The following is a 19,566-nucleotide window of genomic DNA, read 5'->3' on the forward strand; positions in this document are numbered from 1 at the left end:
GTGTCTCACTCTGCCCGGTCTCTCCCGGTGCCTCACTCTGCCCGGTCTCTCCCGGTGCCTCACTCTGCCCGGTCTCTCCCGGTGCCTCACTCTCCCGGTGCCTCACTCTGCCCGGTCTCTCCCGGTGCCTCACTCTGCCCGGTCTCTCCCGGTGCCTCACTCTGCCCGGTCTCTCCCGGTGCCTCACTCTGCCCGGTCTCTCCCGGTGCCTCACTCTGCCCGGTCTCTCCCGGTGCCTCACTCTGCCCGGTCTCTCCCGGTGCCTCACTCTGCCCGGTCTCTCCCGGTGCCTCACTCTGCCCGGTCTCTCCCGGTGCCTCACTCTGCCCGGTCTCACTGACCATCTCAGTCTTGCTCTCCAAATTAAGCTGACGCAAACGCACAACTATTTGAATCACAATGACTTCATGAGTTTTTTTTTTTAAGTAAAAGAAAACAGGCTGAGTGAACAAGTAAAACCTGTTGAAGATGTCATAGGACTCAATAAATGTTGCCCTCTCTAACCCACAGAGAATCAATCTCCCATGAAGACCCATTCATTCATTTCACTAAGACCAAGGCTCAGCACATTGTGCACACACAAATGCACACTCCAACACGGCTCCTATCAATCACGCTGGCTGGGACCTCCTGGGATTACTGGACATCCATGATTGGGATGCCTTGTCTCTCTGCTACTCTCGCTCACCCCCCTCTCTCTCCCCATATCAATCTCTATCTTTATATACTTCTCACTCTCTCTCCCTCCCTCCTCTCACACTCTACCACACTTTCTAGCGGTCCCACTCTTTCCCTCTCCCTCTCTCTGGGGGATAGAGGACCCTGACAAATGAGTCTCCTGCGACTGGCTGTCAATCAATACATCAAACTACAGTTTAGAGCCAGTTCAAACCACAACTGTAGATCAATAACAATTAATGGGAGAACATACATGGTCAGTATAGGGTTTCAGAGGTAAGCAGAATGGTGAGAAACAACCCTCAAACGTATGTTTTCTTTTTTTAATTGAATTTAAATATGAATTGTGATGAAGAGTTAGGATGAAGTGGAAGTCAAATGTCCATCAGACCCTATGTACAAAGTTTTTTATTGGTTAAATCTTTCATACAACTTATGGTTGTGAACAGGACCCATTTGTGAGTCTTTTTGTATCTGTACAGTGTGGCGTACTAAAGCCAATGAAAAAGCAAACCTACACACAACTTCCTCAAATAGAAAAGAAGAATAGCACCAACCCCGGAGAGAGATGTTGATTGTGTCTGAAGAAACATACAAACCCAAACCATTTTCAACAAACACAAATTCAGAATAAGGAACATTCTGAAAAGTACTGCAGGCACATATTTTTTTTCTTCTCAAACTGAGGTGAAAAGGAAAAAGAGAGGAAGCGAGAAAAAAAAACTGCGACATGGATGGAGGGAGAGGGATGGAGAGAGTGCACTCCAGTACAGTTGGACGTGGGTAGATATTAGTCATTTCCTGAGTCCCAAATAGCACCCCATTCCCTATATAATGCACTCGTTTGTGATCAAAAGTAGTACACTATATAGGGAAGAGGGTGCCATTTGAGACTTAACCATTGGGTATTCTGAAGGAAAAAAAGCTCACTTATGTAGCACGGGGCTAAATCAATTGCGATAGATGCAGGCTGTGGTGACGGTGAGTGTTAGGAAGCCATTTATTTTCTCCCCCTAGCTCGGCTTGGCGCTGTTAGCTGGCTGAGGTAGTGGAGTTGAACTGCCAGAGCGCCAGCCCGCTTCTACCTGTGTGTCTGTGTGTGTGTGTGTGTGTGTTCAGCCCGGTCTTCAGCGTGCAAGCCTAGCACACTCTACTGGTAGCCTATGCCCAGTAACCAAGTAGCACATGTTAAAATAGTGGTGGATAAAATCTAGCATAAACTATCTAAATACAATGTGCGATATTGTATACATTGATTAGACAGGGATGTTTTAACGTGCTCAACTCTCATGCCCTATGTATTATTATAAGGGAATCAATTTGATCATTGCCCATAGGATTTTCAGGCCTTTCCCCAAAGTGGACATTAAATCAGCAGACGTGACAACTCAAAAGCTTAAAATCGAGAGAAAAAAATTGACCGGCAGGTTAGATTCTGCTGTTTTTTTTTAGATACCACTCCATTCCAAACCACTCAAAACATAGCATCTTTCCAATCAGTGTGGCCGTGGAGAGGTGAAGGCTGCCTGTTGCTGCTCTTCAAAACCAAACAAAAGCTCTAGCAGATCGCTGTGGCAACCACTGTTGTCACGGCAACCCCTGGCACGTTTTCCTAGGACGGCAGTGACAATAGGCAACAGTGGATTAGCCTAAGGGCAGTGAGTGTGATCATCATGATGGTGATGGCCACTTCTACAAGAACGGAGCAGAACAGCATGCATCTCACCAGTATCCAACACAGTAACCTGTGTGTGTGTGTGTGTGTGTGTGTGTGTGTGTGTGGGCTGAGAACACCGCAGGTATGTCTGTCTAGAGAGGCCCTTCCTTCCTAAAACTGTAAGATGGCATAATAACCTCAAACTACTCCTCTCTCTTAGTTCATTACGAAATTCACATCTAGATATTTCACAGGCTCCCTATTGGGAGTTTGATTTTCCTGTATTGCAACATAGTACTGTTATTAAGAAACAAGTGGAAGGCAAGGTGTTGTGTAAAAAAACACTCTGTGTGAACCGGGCATGGATGTCAAACCAATTAGGGATTCATATTAAACCCACTGGGGACGTTATCCAAGTCCCAAATGGTATCATAATCCCGAAGTAGTGGGCTACTTTTGGGCACAATCAGGGCCCATTGGGATGGCCTGTATAGGGAGCCATTTGGGACGCAAATATTTTGCTTAGGTCTGTAAAACAACTGGAGTGGGCCTGAAGTTCTCCGGCCATAATAGCACATTGTGGAATTGACAGCAGAGAAACAGAGAGAGGAAGATAGCTTGAGAATTAGAGTGGGATAAACCTGGATTATTTTCCCACAGGTTCTTACTCAGAAAAGTATTCTCTACAACAGAACCATCAATCCAAATAAAAACATCAAGCGTACATTACATTTTGACAGAATTACCTGGAAAGGATTCTTATTGCAAAGACTGCCAAGGACCACTCAGCAGAACAACCAGCAGAAAAAGCCACCCCAACCTGCAATGGAGTCTGTAGCTACTTCCAAGGACAATAAAGATATGACAATAATCTCTAAATATCTTATTATAAGATATCTTACTATATGAAGACCCGAATGCTTAGTTAGGACTGGACAGACGCACTGGCACCAACTACAATTTTCACTGAGATGTGAAGTGTGAATGCCCTTGAATACAACAATGGCAGCAGCAGAGCACTGCAATCTCCCCCCACCCAAATGAAGAGGCTTGACATGCCCATGCAGAGGCTATCAAAATACATTAACCCCAGATGATTTTGTTTTTATGCAGCACCTAAAAAGTATAAAGACATGCTCCTCAAGGAAAATCCAGAGAGAGACACTATTTGCTGACCGTCACGGCAATGGAAACGTAAGCAACCTCATCTTTCACACAGACAAGCCCCTGGCATGTCAAGAGAGAGGGTATTAACCTCAGAAAGTCAGAATACTGGACATTGAGGACACCGAGACAGCCAGTATCAACCTGTACACGCCTGGAAGAGTAATGGTGCAGGGCAACCGCAAACCGTTTCAGCACGACTTTTACAAGATCAAAGAGGGAGCGCAGCAGGAGAAGCTCACCCCTGGTGACGACCCCTCCATCCTGAGCAGGTCAGGTCACACCCCCAAGAAGAGAATCACCCCTTCAGAACCGAGCAGATCCAAAAACAGCACTGCTCCTGCATTGATGAGGGAGATGGAGCTGGTAGAGCTCAAACAGCAATTCAACACATTTCAGACAAACCACCACAACATCCACTCAACCAGACCCAGAAAGCTGAAGAGGGAAAGAGACGTGTCTTCAGTCTGGGCTGTGGTGATAAAACTCCCACAGGATGGAGAGGAAAATGAACAACTCATGAGAGCGCAGTCCATCCCCCAAGAGAAGCCAACAGAACAGCCCACTTCAGACACCAACCACAGGCAGGACAGACATGATCCACCAACCCACCAGACCCCCCCTTAGCACTCCCTGTCAGCCATCCTAGCAACCCCCCACACCCAATTTTCAAACGGGAAATTTGTGCAGGAAAACTCATTCCCTAAAAACTAAGTGGCTAAACACCCGGTGTGCCCTGGAGCTGCACATAATTCACACAGGCACAAACGACCTGAGGGCCCAGCAGTAAAGGGTTGCCACGAAACTATACTGCCACCATACAGTGGGTCAATGTAAGAATTTCCCGTGGCTGTGCCTCGAAACTAGGGATGCACGATATATCGGTAAACATATCGGAATCGGCTAAAACCTCACTGCTTTGACATGTATGATGAATCCCCGTTGAGACCGAACAAATGAACAATGAAACGTTTTACTGGTAATGGGGACATATGTAAATGCCAACAAAATAACTTTTTGGTCAGTGTGTGTGTGTGTGTTTCAACTATTTAACTATACTAGAATGCTTAAAAGGCCGCTAAAAATGTTAAATAACGGTATCATTTTTTTTGGCAAGGAAAATATCGGATATCGATATCAGACAAAATTGCCCTACTCGAAACCCAATGTTTACCTAGCCCATTACCGCTCCCTGAATTTGGACAGCCTCTACAACCAGGTACACCTCTACAAGGCCACGGTCACCACCTTTGCCAGGACACTGAAAGACATTGTTGGGGTTTTATGGCAGTGTGCATACCAGAGTTATGTGCATTATCACCACCTACCAGGCTGGAGTGTGATGATACCATGGCGGTATTCTAGACTCTGCACTCTAGTCTACATGACTGGAGGAAGGAAATTATTATAGTGGATTACATGCTGACTAGATCGGGCGCTCGTGTGCGTCTGCTTACGCCACCGCGCGCATGTTGATTTTATTCATCCACACCAGGCGCCATCAGGACACGCAGGTTGAAATATCAAAACAAACTATATTAATTTGGGAACAGGTCGAAAAGCATTAAACATCCATGGCAATTTAGCAGCGCGGACCTCAACATGACAGCCACACTTATGCCCAGGCTGTGAACGGGGCAAACATGCCCAACCCGACTCCGACACCCAACCAAGCCCCAACCTGCAACCTTAGAGACATTCACTAGATGCTCAGCTCAAACCTAATGTTTTGAAAGTAAACCACACAAAGAACAACACTGGACACTATGGAACACAAAGCTTTTACTGTCTCATGCTATATAACAAGGTCTGAGGTCAGCTGCCTTTGGCCAAAAGAGCAGGAACCCAGAAATCAGAAATTGTTATCCTACAAGAAACATGGTATAGAGGAGATGGACCACCTGGTTGCCCTCTAGGTTACAGAGAGCTGGTAGTCCCATCCACCAAACTACCAGGAGTCAAACAGGGACGGGACTCAAGGGGTATGCTAATTTGGTATACATCAGACACAACCCACTATTACATTAATTAAAACAGGAGCATTTCATATCTGGTTAGAAATAAATAAGAAAAATGTCCCCGTGTGCTACCTAGTGGGGGAGATGAACAATTTCCAGACCCAGACATGTACTAATCTGTGGCAACAGAAATTCCAGAAATGACACTCTCAGCACACAGAGAGACAAACACCTAACTGTACGTGACAGCAATATACCCCCTTAGATATAACCATGACAAAACAACCAACAAATACAGGTCTGTCGCACGCTGGGTCAGTACATAGTCAATGGTAGGCTTCGAGGGGACACCTACGGTGGGTACACCTATAGCTCACCTCTTGGCAGTAGTACTGTAAACTACTTTATCACCAACCTTAACCCAGTCTCTCAGAGCATTTACAGTCAGCCCACAGACACCCCTATCAGATCACAGAAAAATCACAATCTACTTGAAAAGAGCAATTCTCAACCATGAGGCATCGAAGCAGAACAAACTGCATGCTATTATGAAATGCCACAGATGGAAAAGGGTAGTGTCGAGACCTACCAAAAAACAATTGCCCCCCACCCAAAAAATATCCAACTCCTCTTAGACAACTTACTGGACAAAATGTTTCACTGCAATAGTGAAGTTGTAAACTTAGCAGAAGGAAGCCTGAACAATATATGTGACCATTCAGATAACAAAATAAAATAAAAATTCAGGCGGAAAACCTAGGAAAACTAACAACGATAAATGTTTTGAGGACGAATGCAAAAATCTAAGAAATAAATTAAGAAACCTTATCCAACCAAAAATACAGTGACGCAGAAAACCAAGCTTACAGCTTCACTATGGTGAAACACTAAAACCATTTTTCTTTTTTTTTTAAATAGGTACAGCATGTCAGAAAACAGCTCAATGTGATTGAAGAATAGAATCGAATCACTTCTAGGAAAATTGGAACACAATAAACAAACACGAAGAGCCTATCTATCCAAAATAGAGATGTATGGATAAACCACTTCTCCAACCTTTTCAGACATATAACAAAGAACCAAAAGCAAAAACATATACTGTACATGATAATTTACAAAAAAGGCCTGTGGTGTTGATGGTACGCTAAACTAGAAAATATACCTATCACAAAATATATTCTTAAACACTTTTCCTCAGTTTTGGCATCTACCCCAATATTTGGAATCAAAGTCTGATCACCCAAATCCACAAAAGTGGAGACAAATTTGACCCCAATAAATTCTGTGGAATCTGTGTCAACAGCAATCTCTGAAAAATCCTCTGCAGTACTGTCAACAGCAAACCCCAACATTTCCTCAGTGAAAACAATGTCCTGAGCAAATATAAAATTGGCTTCTAACCAAAATACCATACGGCAGACCAGGTATACACTGTACACACCCTTATTGACAAACAAAACAAAAGCAACATCTTCTCAAGGTTTGTTGATTTCTAAAAAGCTTGAGACACAATTTGGCATGACAGTCTGCTATATAAATTGATGGAAAGTGTTGGGTGCAGCTTTGGGTGGAAAACATATGACATTCATTTTATAATGTACACAAATAATACAATTGTGCATTCAGAAAGTATTCAGACCCCTTCCCTTCTTCAGACCCCCTCTCCCTTCTTTAACATGTTATGGTACAGCCTTATTCTAAAATTGATAATATACATAAATAAAACTCAATCTACACACGCAATACCCCATAATGACAAAGCGCACCAGATTGTTATACATTAAAAACAAAAAACATAAATAACTTATTTACATAAACTACCATTCAAAAGTTTGGGGTCACTTAGATGTGTCCTTGTTTTTTTTTAAGAAAATCTAATTTTTTTGTCCATTACAATAACATCAAATTGATCAGAAATACAGTGTAGACATTGTTAATGTTGTAAATGACTATTGTAGCTGGAAACGGCAGATTTTTTAAATGAAATATCTAAATAGGCGCACAGAAGCCCATTATCAGTAACCATCACTCTTGTGTTCCAATGGCATGTTGTGTTGGCTAATCCAAGTTTATCATTTTAAAAGGCAAATTGATCATTAGAAAACCATTTTGCAATTACGTTAGCACAGTTGAAAACTGTTGTTCTGATTAAAGAAGCAATAAAACTGGCCTTCTTTAGACTAGCTGAGTATCTGGAGTATCAGCATTTGTGGGTTCGATTACAGGCTCAAAAAGGCCAGAAACAAAGACCGTTCTTCTGAAAGTCTATAAATGTTCTGAGAAATTAAGGCTATTCCATGCGAGAAGTTGCCAAAAAACTGGAGATCTCATACAACGCTGTGTACTACTCCCTTCACAGAACAGAGAAAACTGGCTCAAACCAGAACAGAAAGAGTGGGAGGCCCTGGTGCACAACTTAGCAAGAGGACAAGTACATTAGGGTGTCGCGTTTAAGAAATAGACGCCTCACAACTCCTCAACTGGCAGCTTCATTAAATAGTACCCGCTAAAACACCAGTCTCAATGTCAACAGTTAGGAGGCGACTCCGGGATGCTGGCCTTTTATTTGGCGTAACCCATTGCCGTCTGTGGTTGGGAGGTCTGGGGTCCACTCACCAACCAGTAATTCACAAAATGGGACAAATGCCCAATTGAGGCTGCATGCAGAATTCAGCAAAAACCTACTTTGTGTACAAAGCAAAACCCCAAACAATACATTTAGGACAATAACCGCTAGTTATCAAAATCCAGAAAAGAGCTGTTCAATTCTCAAACCACCTAAAAGCAAGTGATGCCAACATATTCCACAACAAAGCCCTCACTACAGAGATATGAACCTAAAGAGACTCCTCAGCCAGCTGGTTCTGGGGCTCTGTTCACAAACACACCCGACAGAGCTCATGGACAGCAACACAATTAGACCCAACCAAATTATGAGAAAACAAAAAGACAACTATTTGACACACTGGAAAAATCTATCAAAAAAACTGAGCAAATTGGAATGCTACCTGGCCCTAAAAGAGTACACAGTGGCAGAATACCTGACCAGTAACTGACCCCAAATTAAGAAAATCCTTAACTACGTTTCAATAGCATAGCCTTGCTATTGAAATAGGCAGATTTGGCTCTTGAGAGAAGACAGGCCATGTGCACACTGCCCACATAATGAGTTGGAAACTGAGCTGCACTTCCTAAACTCCTGCCAAATGTATGACCACCTTAGAGATACATATTTCCCACAGATCACACGGACCCACAAATAATTTGAAAACAAATTAAACATTGATAAAGTACAGCTGTGTGCAATCACAGCAGTGCGTTGCCATGACAAAACGGCAAACTGTGGAGCACAACTATTTACATTGCTGATAATACTGTATAACACTTGAAATCTATATCATTTTAAAACCTTTGTGAGCACAATGTTTACTGTTTTTTGTTGATGTTGTGTTGCGTCTTCGCACTTTGGGTTATTTAACTTCTTTTGGAAATGTAATCACGTTTCCCATGCCAATAACAGCCCATTGAATTGAATTGAGAGAGAGAGCGAGAGAGTGTGGTGAGTGAATTGACAGAGTATAAGCCCTGAGCATCCATGTGTGAATTTAACACCACTCTGAACAGACACAACCCTCAGAGGGCAGAGAACACCACATGCAGAGAAATGGAGAGGCCTTCAGCTTGACACCTCACACTCGTCCCAAACAGCACCCTATTCCCTACCTAGTGCACTACTTTAGACCAGAGCCCTATGGGTTTCTCTATGGGACCTGGTCAGAACTAGTGCACTAAATAAGCAATTGGGGGCCATTTGGGACGCAACCTCTTCTCATAACTTTGGTAATGTGGTGTGTACAGATAATTTGGGAATGTTAAGTTTGACAGAGTTTTCTGTAACGGTTATGGCAGACAAAGTGGAAATCTTCATCTTATTGTTCCGCCCTATGGAATACTCAGCTCCTGGTGGGGATGACAATGCTATTTTAAACTACTGCCCATTTAAATGATCCTTCACTCTATCCCTCCCCCAATCCCATTTCTCATACTCCCTCAATTATTTCTATACCCCCTTCCTCCCTCACTCCTTCCAGAAATCTCTCCCTCTCCTCTCACACCCCATCTCACCTGACAGCAGTGAAACCAACACCTGTGTTATCAGTCCAATCATAATTTAGACTGACTATATAAGAGAGAGAAAGTGTGTGTGTGTGTGTACTATTTAGACTATTGCTATAAGAGAGAAACAGAACACAGTAGGCAGTGTCCTGCTGCTTATAGCCAAGGGTTGTTTATACGCTCTGCTCTTCTCTGATCTGCTTTGTTTCTATTTTCTACGCATCTGGGAGCAGTGTGTGTGTGTGTGTGTGTGTGTGTGTGTGTGTGTGACTGCGTGTTCATGTGTGGCTTTCTGCTTTCTGTGCATTTCTGACTCAGAATGCCATTCTGTGGATTTAGCAGGTGAGCAGTTCTCCATTCCTTCGCCAGGAGGAAGTTGTTTGCTCATTGTTCTGTAAGATTTGTTGTTTTAAGTGGAAACGTTTGATAATTCACCAACAATTCTCTCTGTGTTTATAGCCCCGAGGTACTGCTTTAATACACAACCGTTCAGCAAATCTGGGTGCAGCTAATGTATCTATTTACTGTAGCTGAAACCCATACAATAGGCTGTGTACAGAGACAGCCCATAGTCCCTGATCCCACTCCCTGATTGCGTCCCAAATGGTAGAGTGTGTACTACTTTTCACCAGGGCCCATAGGCCCATATAGGGAATAGGGTGCCATTTGGGATGCATCCTTGATCCTGTACGCCTCCCTAGTCTGAGTAAGAGGACTAGCGTCGGCAGCATGTACAGTGCATTCGGAAAGTATTCAGACCCTTTCCATTTTCCAACATTTTGTTACGTTACAGACTTGTTCAAAAAACATGTTTTTATTTTCTCATCAATCTACACACAATACCCCATATTGACAAATTGAAAACAGGTTTTTCAAAATGAATTGGAGTGGCCATCACAAAGCCTTGACCTCAATCCTATAGAAAATGTGTGGGCAGAACTGAAAAAGCATATGCGAGCAAGGCCTACAAGCCTGACAGTTACACCAGCTCTGTCAGGAGGAATGGGCCAAAATTCACCCAACCTATTGTAGGAAGCATGTGGAAGGCTACCTGAAACATTTGACCCAAGTTAAACAATTTAAAGGCAATGCTACCAAATACTAAATAAAGGTATTTAAACTTCTGACCCAATGGGAATGTGATGAAAGAAATAAAAGCTGAAATAAATCACTCTACTATTATTCTGACATTGCACATTCTTAAAATAAAGTGGTGATCCTAATTGACCTAAAACAAGGGATTTTTACTCGGATTAAATGTCATGAATTGCGAAAAACTGAGTTTAAATGTATTTGGCAAATTTGTATGTAAACTTCTGACTTCAACTGTACATAAATATGAAAGTTTTTTATATTTATTAAAATAACAAAAATGTCTACAAACCTGCATTTGCTTTGTAATTAGGGTGTGTAGATGAGGGGATTTTTTTCCCTCATCAATTTTAGAAATAGTCTGTAACGTGATAAAATGTGGAAAAAGTCAAGGTGTCTGAATACAATCCGAAGGCCCTGTTTCTCTCTCGGTGTAGAAACACAGACCCAGGCATCACACACACAGAACCCTGCATCACAGCACCAGGCGAACACACACACTCTCCCCGCATCACACACACTAACTCAATAGACTGTTGTTGAGCGTCATGGCCAGAGGGCAGCAATTAGAAAGAACCAAGGACGTTTAATCTGTCCACACAACAAAAGAAGCACGAGTGCGCACACCCACACGCGTATACACACACAATCAACTCTAATCTAAATCTAATCACAGGCGCACACACAGACGTGTGCACACACACACACACAAGGAGGGAGATGGGAACACAGCATTCCAGACAGTATAAGTGAATTAGTAATTTAGTGATGTAGTGATTGTACCTCTCCGTTGAAAAGCAGCCTCCCAAACAGCTGCTTAGACTCCTCCAGACCGCCCTCCAAATATACAGCTCCTAAAAAGGGACAGAATGAAAGGAAGAGAAAAAGAGGAAGGTGGGATGAGATTTAACGATAAAGAAAATCATAGATAAAGAAGACAAAGATACCAGTCCGATGGGTAACGATCATTCAAACCACCATTTGTTTTATAAAGCCCTTTTTACATCAGGAGTTGTCATAGAGTGCTTCCACAGATACCCAGCCTAAAATCCCAAAGGGCAAGAAATGAAGAAGCTAGATATGTTGTGTGTAGGAATACTGCTGGCCAGGCTACATTCAACATAGACCAATACTTCACATCCACCCCCCCACCCACACAAACATCTTGAGCTTTTTACCACAGCATTTCCTTCTTAGCTCCAACACTGTCTGTCTGACAACCCCTTTCCTGAAAAAAACTTGAAAAGAATGGAAATGAGGTGAAGGAGTTACAATTGATTCATTAAAAGAGTGTGTTTTATAGCTTTTTTATGTTAAAATGACCCCAGGGTTCCTGCTCTGTGTGTTTTCCACCTCCCACTGTCTATGTCTGTCACCCCCCTCTTTTACGGAGCGCGGTAGGTGGCAGGGAGAGATGGGATAGCTTCATCACCATGGTGACAAGCGATTAAACTAACCAAGGTCACATACAAAAAAACAAAAACAGGCCCTGTGTTTTGTGTGACAGGATGTGCTGCGCAAACACACACAACTCTCAAACGTACGCCAAACACACACACGAATGTCCACATCTACATACAACTCTCATAGGAGCAGCGCGCACACAAACACGAATGAGGGGACAAATTGTACAAATGTTCAAAAGATAAACGTGAGACAAAAACCGACAAGGCAAAAAAAAAACAAAAAAAAAAACAGAGAGAGCATCCGCAGTATCTTTCTCTGTTGTAATGATAACAACAATACACCGCTCTTTCTCGCTCTCTCACTCTTTCCCTGTCTCTCTCTCTTCATCGCTCTCCCCCTTGCTGTATTTCTCTCTCTCCCTCTGAGTCTCTTCTTTCTTTCCCGCTCTGGTGTACAGAGGGAGCCACTTCGGCAGACCAACCCGTATCTGAGAACACCAATAACTTAATCTTGACCAAAGTCATTCTTGTTCATTTGGGCTTTAACAACATTGATGTAGTGCAGTCTTCCTCTGTTAAGTTGCCTTCAACTTCATCTCACGTCACACTTAGAAAGGTTCATTCAATTTCCAAAAGCAATAAACACCTGGCAAATGGTATAGTGATTCTTTACTGTACATAAATAAGCCCATTTGAGATGGTTGTGATGTGCGGTTGAGTGTCTAAATGCTCAAAGTGCTTTTGTAGAGGACATAAAACAGGGATATGGAAGATTCCTCATCTGACAAGGAAACGGCTTTCAGATGGCCAACAGGCCCATTGCCTCACAAACCACCAAAACACACACACGCACGTGTGCACGTGGCACACACACTCACACACACAAATGTTTACAATCAGGCTCTCTCTCACACACACACACACACACACACACACACACAGAGCCAGGCTCTCAGACATACTAACACACAGACACACTCAAAATTCCAAGAACGCACACACAAACACACAAAATGCAACACATCTTATCTGTGATGAAACCTCTTCCAGCTGCCTTTGAGGTCGAGACCTCTAATCTTGGCATCACAGTGTGAGCATTCTTGTGTTTGTGTGTAAGCGTCCGCTTGATCTTCACCGCAGGGGGACCAAAGAGGGGGGAGTGGTTTGTCTAAAGGACATCTTCCCACTCCTAGATTTATGGTTTGCCTGTGAGTCGACCACGGCTCAACATGCTCCTACAGAGCAGATGGTTTTCAAACGTCTCCACGGGGACTAACGGCAATTCCATGTCTTTGATCTACTTGACCTAGGCCTATTTCAGAGATAGCACACGGGATTCAACTAACCACTATGCCTGTGATTATTTGAGTCAGGTGTGGTAGTTCAAGGCTACAACAAAATTGTGAAAATGTCTGGAGGTCATCATCCCTCTCTGCTGAGATGTGTGGTTTGACCGTGAATTGACCACAGCTCTGGAGATGCTCCTACACAGCAGATATTGCTTCTGAAGATCCTACGGCAGCTAAAAGGAGAAACCCACCCCTGGCTGCTTTCTTTCATATTGATATTGACTGTACAATAAGGGCTATATTTCAACAGCTATGGGCTTTTGATGAGCCATCACTGATACGGACTCAGTGGAAGCAAGAGGTTACAGGAAGCAGGAGCTTGCGGACGGAAAGTTTGCGTTTCAGAGAGGTTTGCCTCTTATTACATTTCTCAAACTTTCCCAATAATAGGGGAGTGGAGGGGTGGGAACCTCAAGGGAAGGAAAAAGGTATTAAAAAAAAGTCTACATAACACATTTGGTGTCAATCAAAGAGCGTGTACATGACAAAGGAAGATCATTTGAGTGAGGGATGGAGAGAGTTAAAAGAGAGAAATGGAAAGAGAGAGCAAGAGATAAGGGAGAGCATTTTGACAAGAATCCTGTGTGTGGATAGAATGCCCTGCAGCGGTACGATCAATCGCACAACATGCAGCGATCATTAGACGGAGTCAGTCAACTCAGCTCCATCTATCGTCAGCCTAACCAGGCTGGCTGCTTCCTTCTGCAACTTAAAGAGTATGTGTCCCAAACAGCACCCTATTCTCTACATATAGTGTACTACTTTTGACCAGAGAGCAAGAGAGGAGAGAGAAGAGAGGAGAAAGAGAGCACTACTTTTGACCGTGGCCTTATGTAGGGAATAGGGTGCCATTTTGGATACGGCCAGTCAATCAGAGAGCCAGGCAGCAGATGCAGTTCAACAACCCACACACCCAGCCAAAGCATACTACCTGCCTGGCTCTCTAGCAAGCCAACCCAGTCAGCAATTACATGTTACTAAAACATCTTGCACTTGGCTTACACCATGACCTGGCCATAGCAGCCAAGCTTCAGCCCTGGCCAGAACAACCCACGGAGTCACTGTTCAGCTTCCTACACAGACAGTTACTGAAGCCAGAGCACATACAATGCCTTCAGAAGGTATTCACTCCCCTTTATTTTTTCCACATTGTTGTTAATTGTACAACAGATTCAATTGAGATTCTGTCACTGATCTACACACAATACCCGATAATGTCAAAGTCAAATTTTGTTTTTTTTAGAAATTGGAACAAATGAATTAAAAAAAGAAAAGCTGAAATGTCTTGTGTCAACAAGTATTCAATCCCTTTGTTATGGCATGCCAATATGAGATCAGGGGTAAAAATGTGCTTAACAAATCACATAATAAGTTGCATGGACTCATTCTGAGTTAAATAATTGTGATTAACATGATTTCTTTAGATGACTTCCCCACCTCTGTACCCCACACATACAATTATCTGTAAATTCCCTCAATTAAGTAGTGTATTTCAAGCACAGATTCAACCAAAGATGAGGGAGGTTCTTTCAATTATTTGTTTCAATTGTTAGTTTCGATACACTCAGGGGTTCTGTGCTTAGTCCCCTCCTGTAGTCCCTTTTTCACCCACAACTGCAAGGCCGCGCACGTCTCCAACACCATCATTAACACGACAGTGATAGGCCTGATCACAGACCGATGAGACAGCCTATAGGGGGGAGCTCAGACAAACGGCTGTGTGGTGCCAGCACAATCTCTACTTCAACGTCAGCAAGACGAAGGAGCTGATCCTGGACTACAGGAACGGAGGGCTGAGCAAGGCCCCCATTCACATCGACAGGGCTGAAGTGGAGCGGGTCGAGAGCTTGAAGTTCCTCTGTGTCCACGTCACTAAGGATCTATCGTGGTACAAACACACCAAAACAGTCGTGAAGAGGGAACGACAATGCCTCTTCCCCCTCAGGAGGCTGAAAAGACTTGGCATGGGCCCTTATGCCCTCAAAAAGTTACGCAGCTGCTTCTTGGCATAGGACCGCAAGGTGCTACAGAGGGTAGTATGGCCCAGAACATCACGGTGTGAGAGGAAGGCCCTAAAAATTGGCAAAGACTCCAGCCACCCAAGTCAAAGACTGTTATCTCTACTACCACACGGCAAGCAGTGCACCAAGTCTGGAACCAACAGGACCCTGAACAACTTCTACCCCCAAGCCATAAGACTGCTAAATAGTTAACCCCCTCAGGTCGATGACCCTATAAAAATCTGTCAGTTTATTCTAGGAGACATGTTTTTTGCATTGAAGCGTCTCAATCCCCCGCACCCGCCTATGTTGCACTTACGCATCTGCAGTGAAAGGTGACAGAGCTAGAGCGGTGTTTGTCAGACCATGAGACATCCCAAAAATCGGTCTGCTCACAAAATCGCCTGTAGTCGCCAGAACAGTTTGGTCTACAAACTCTCACGAACACAACGGTGTTCTCCGTTTTGTTCTACGACCTCCATAAGTATCAGGAGACACGTCTGAAGTTGGTACAGCCCGTCTGTAGCGTCCCCTCTGTGCAAAGGTGAGACTCTCACAAACATGTACAGTGCCTTGCGAAAGTATTCGGCCCCCTTGAAATTTGCGACCTTTTGCCACATTTCAGGCTTCAAACAAAGATATAAAACTGTATTTTTTCGTGAAGAATCAACATCAAGTGGGACACAATCATGAAGTTGAACGACATTTATTGGATATTTCAAACTTTTTTAACAAATCAAAAACTGAAAAATTGGTAGTGCAAAATTATTCAGCCCCCTTAAGTTAATACTTTGTAGCGCCACCTTTTGCTGCGATTACAGCTGTAAGTCGCTTGGGGTATGTCTCTATCAGTTTTGCACATCGAGAGACTGAAATTTTTTCCCATTCCTCCTTGCAAAACAGCTCGAGCTCAGTGAGGTTGGATGGAGAGCATTTGTGAACAGCAGTTTTCAGTTCTTTCCACAGATTCTCGATTGGATTCAGGTCTGGACTTTGACTTGGCCATTCTAACACCTGGATATGTTTATTTTTGTACCATTCCATTGTAGATTTTGCTTTATGTTTTGGATCATTGTCTTGTTGGAAGACAAATCTCCATCCCAGTCTCAGGTCTTTTGCAGACTCCATCAGGTTTTCTTCCAGAATGGTCCTGTATTTGGCTCCATCCATCTTCCCATCAATTTTAACCATCTTCCCTGTCCCTGCTGAAGAAAAGCAGGCCCAAACCATCATGCTGCCACCACCATGTTTGACAGTGGGGATGGTGTGTTCAGGGTGATGAGCTGTGTTGCTTTTACGCCAAACATAACGTTTTGCATTGTTGCCAAAAAGTTCAATTTTGGTTTCATCTGACCAGAGCACCTTCTTCCACATGTTTGGTGTGTCTCCCAGGTGGCTTGTGGCAAACTTTAAACAACACTTTTTATGGATATCTTTAAGAAATGGCTTTCTTCTTGCCACTCTTCCATAAAGGCCAGATTTGTGCAATATACAACTGATTGTTGTCCTATGGACAGAGTCTCCCACCTCAGCTGTAGATCTCTGCAGTTCATCCAGAGTGATCATGGGCCTCTTGGCTGCATCTCTGTCTTCTCCTTGTATGAGCTGAAAGTTTAGAGGGACGGCCAGGTCTTGGTAGATTTGCAGTGGTCTGATACTCCTTCCATTTCAATATTATCGCTTGCACAGTGCTCCTTGGTATGTTTAAAGCTTGGGAAATCTTTTTGTATCCAAATCCGGCTTTAAACTTCTTCACAACAGTATCTCGGACCTGCCTGGTGTGTTCCTTGCTCTTCATGATGCTCTCTGCGCTTTTAACGGACCTCTGAGACTATCACAGTGCAGGTGCATTTATACGGAGACTTGATTACACACAGGTGGATTGTATTTATCATCATTAGTCATTTAGGTCAACATTGGATCATTCAGAGATCCTCACTGAACTTCTGGAGAGAGTTTGCTGCACTGAAAGTAAAGGGGCTGAATAATTTTGCACGCCCAATTTTTCAGTTTTTGATTTGTTAAAAAAGTTTGAAATATCCAATAAATGTCGTTCCACTTCATGATTGTGTCCCACTTGTTGTTGATTCTTCACAAAAAAATACAGTTTTATATCTTTATGTTTGAAGCCTGAAATGTGGCAAAAGGTCGCAAAGTTCAAGGGGGCCGAATACTTTCACAAGGCACTGTACATGTCGGTTGCTCTAGGTCACCCACAGGACTCACAAGACACGTCTGAAGGTCCTCCAGTAAGTTGAAAAAATGAATGGAAGTATATATGGAGACTGTTTAATGCCAAAAATATGGGGTTATACACATGTAAAAAATATATATAAATGTAAAAAATTATGTTATGATATTTCTTATATCTCTCAGATATAGGAGAAACACTTCAGAACAAACTTCCTTTTGATATTTTTTGGGAACTACTAGTACCCTATAACTACTTTTATTATTACGCGTTTTACTTTTCTATTATTTCTCTGTTGTTTTCTTTCTGTCTGCTTTGTTGGGAATGGCCCGTAAGTAAGCATTTCACTGTTAGTTCAAAACCTGCTGTTTGTCAAAGCATGTGACAAATAAAATGTGACTTGATTTATCTCAAATTCTCTCAGAAGTACCAATTAAAAGTGTCTGTTGGAGACAGACGGGCAGAGTTGTCATTCTTGCTCTCTTCCTCACCAAAAGTGTCACTACTCTAGCTCTCCTTATATAAACTGGATACCTGTTGCCTGCTCACAAGCAAACCGTGAAGGATATCGCTGCCGAGCATAGGTCTTCAGACACTCTTGAGAGGTTGAGTACTAAGCGGAAGGTTTTTGTTTTCGAGTAGAAATAACTTATTTCTACTTTGGTAGCTAGTGTCACTGCAAGCTATTGAGTTAGCCCACACTTCCAGGATTCTGCTTACTGAAAGGTAAGCTAACCACACATGCATACCCACAGCTATAGCGTTATACAGTGCTCAATATTGCTAGCTATTAGCCGCAAGGCTCCTTACTAGCCAGCTCCACCAGCCTCGCAGCTTTAGCGTTATACAGTGCTCAATATTGCTTGCTGTTAGCCGCAAGGCTCCTAACTTGGTGGGCTGTTTACACAGGCTACTCTTTTGCTAGTCACCAGCCGAAAGGCTTCTAACTAGCTAGCCAACGCCATCTGCATGTTGTTTATACAACAAACATTTTCTCTGGGTTCCCATATCATGCCTTGTACCTCGCAATGGCCATTGCTATCCCGTCACAAGACGAGCCAAGCACTCGAACCCCCACGTTCTTGTGGCTCCATGATAGCGGGGAAAGATTCCCACCCGTAATGCATTAATTGCTTGAAGAGGGAACATGCCCAGGAGGCGCTCGAGGAACCCAAGTACTTACAGAGCAGGTCTAAAGAGGACGTGCTTCTATCTCCTTAGCCACTCTTGCCGCCGAGCCAAAGGCGACAGCTGAGGCTCAGCTGCCAGCAACCAAGTCCAGCTGGGGCAAGGTCATGGATAGACTCGAGTCCCTCCCAACACTATCTGACGACGTAGTGTCAGGGGATGGCGAGTTGGGGAATGACGAGGATGACGATGAGACCAATCTCACAGAAGTCCTTGAGATAGCACAGGAGTTGGGCGACTGATGACCCCGTGTTCCCGCCCTCTCAGGCCCACAGACCTGACGGCACCAAGAGCCGTGGAGCTGCCACTCCTCCAGTGGAATCCTGTGCTCCATGTCTGCAAGCGGGCCGTGGCCTGACTCAACATCAAGTGGCCGTCTTCTGTAGGAGCTCAGTGCCCGACAAGAGACCTGTATGATGGGAAGAGACTCCAGTCCCACACAGCCACACTAAGGGAAGCCAAGAGCTTGTGGGATAAACCACTTAATAGCAGGATTCTTGCTAAGGGTACCCAAAGCCTGGTAATTTTTTTTTTTTCGAAATCCGGGTTTGTAACCCTCCCATGGTGGAGTCGTCACTAGCTCACCACCTCAGTCCCTTGTGCCATGTCATTAACGACACCAGCACTTCACTCCCTAGATAGGCGGAATGCTTTACTGCTACTGTTTTTCAGAAAACATACAAAGCCTCAGCTAAAGCTATTAGAGCCATGAACGTGACCTCTTTATTGTTATCAGGCTTAGTTACTGGAGGAGGTGGGGAAGCAAC

At 43.6% G+C, this 19,566-nt stretch overlaps 1 protein-coding gene across 6 annotated transcripts in view; it reads right to left on the reverse strand.

Moving 5' to 3' along the window:
• drosha (drosha ribonuclease III) overlaps positions 1 to 19,566 on the reverse strand; it is a 210,622-nt gene that overhangs the window by 136,633 nt on the left and 54,423 nt on the right. For all 6 annotated transcript variants that reach the window (XM_042299140.1, XM_042299138.1, XM_042299137.1 and 3 more), the window contains exon 22: positions 11,449 to 11,519. In XM_042299140.1, coding sequence (XP_042155074.1) covers positions 11,449 to 11,519 — 71 coding nt within the window. The remainder of the gene's footprint in view (positions 1 to 11,448; positions 11,520 to 19,566) is intronic.

This window comes from Oncorhynchus tshawytscha, linkage group LG16 (assembly GCF_018296145.1).
Source record: "Oncorhynchus tshawytscha isolate Ot180627B linkage group LG16, Otsh_v2.0, whole genome shotgun sequence".
NCBI lineage: Eukaryota > Metazoa > Chordata > Actinopteri > Salmoniformes > Salmonidae > Oncorhynchus > Oncorhynchus tshawytscha.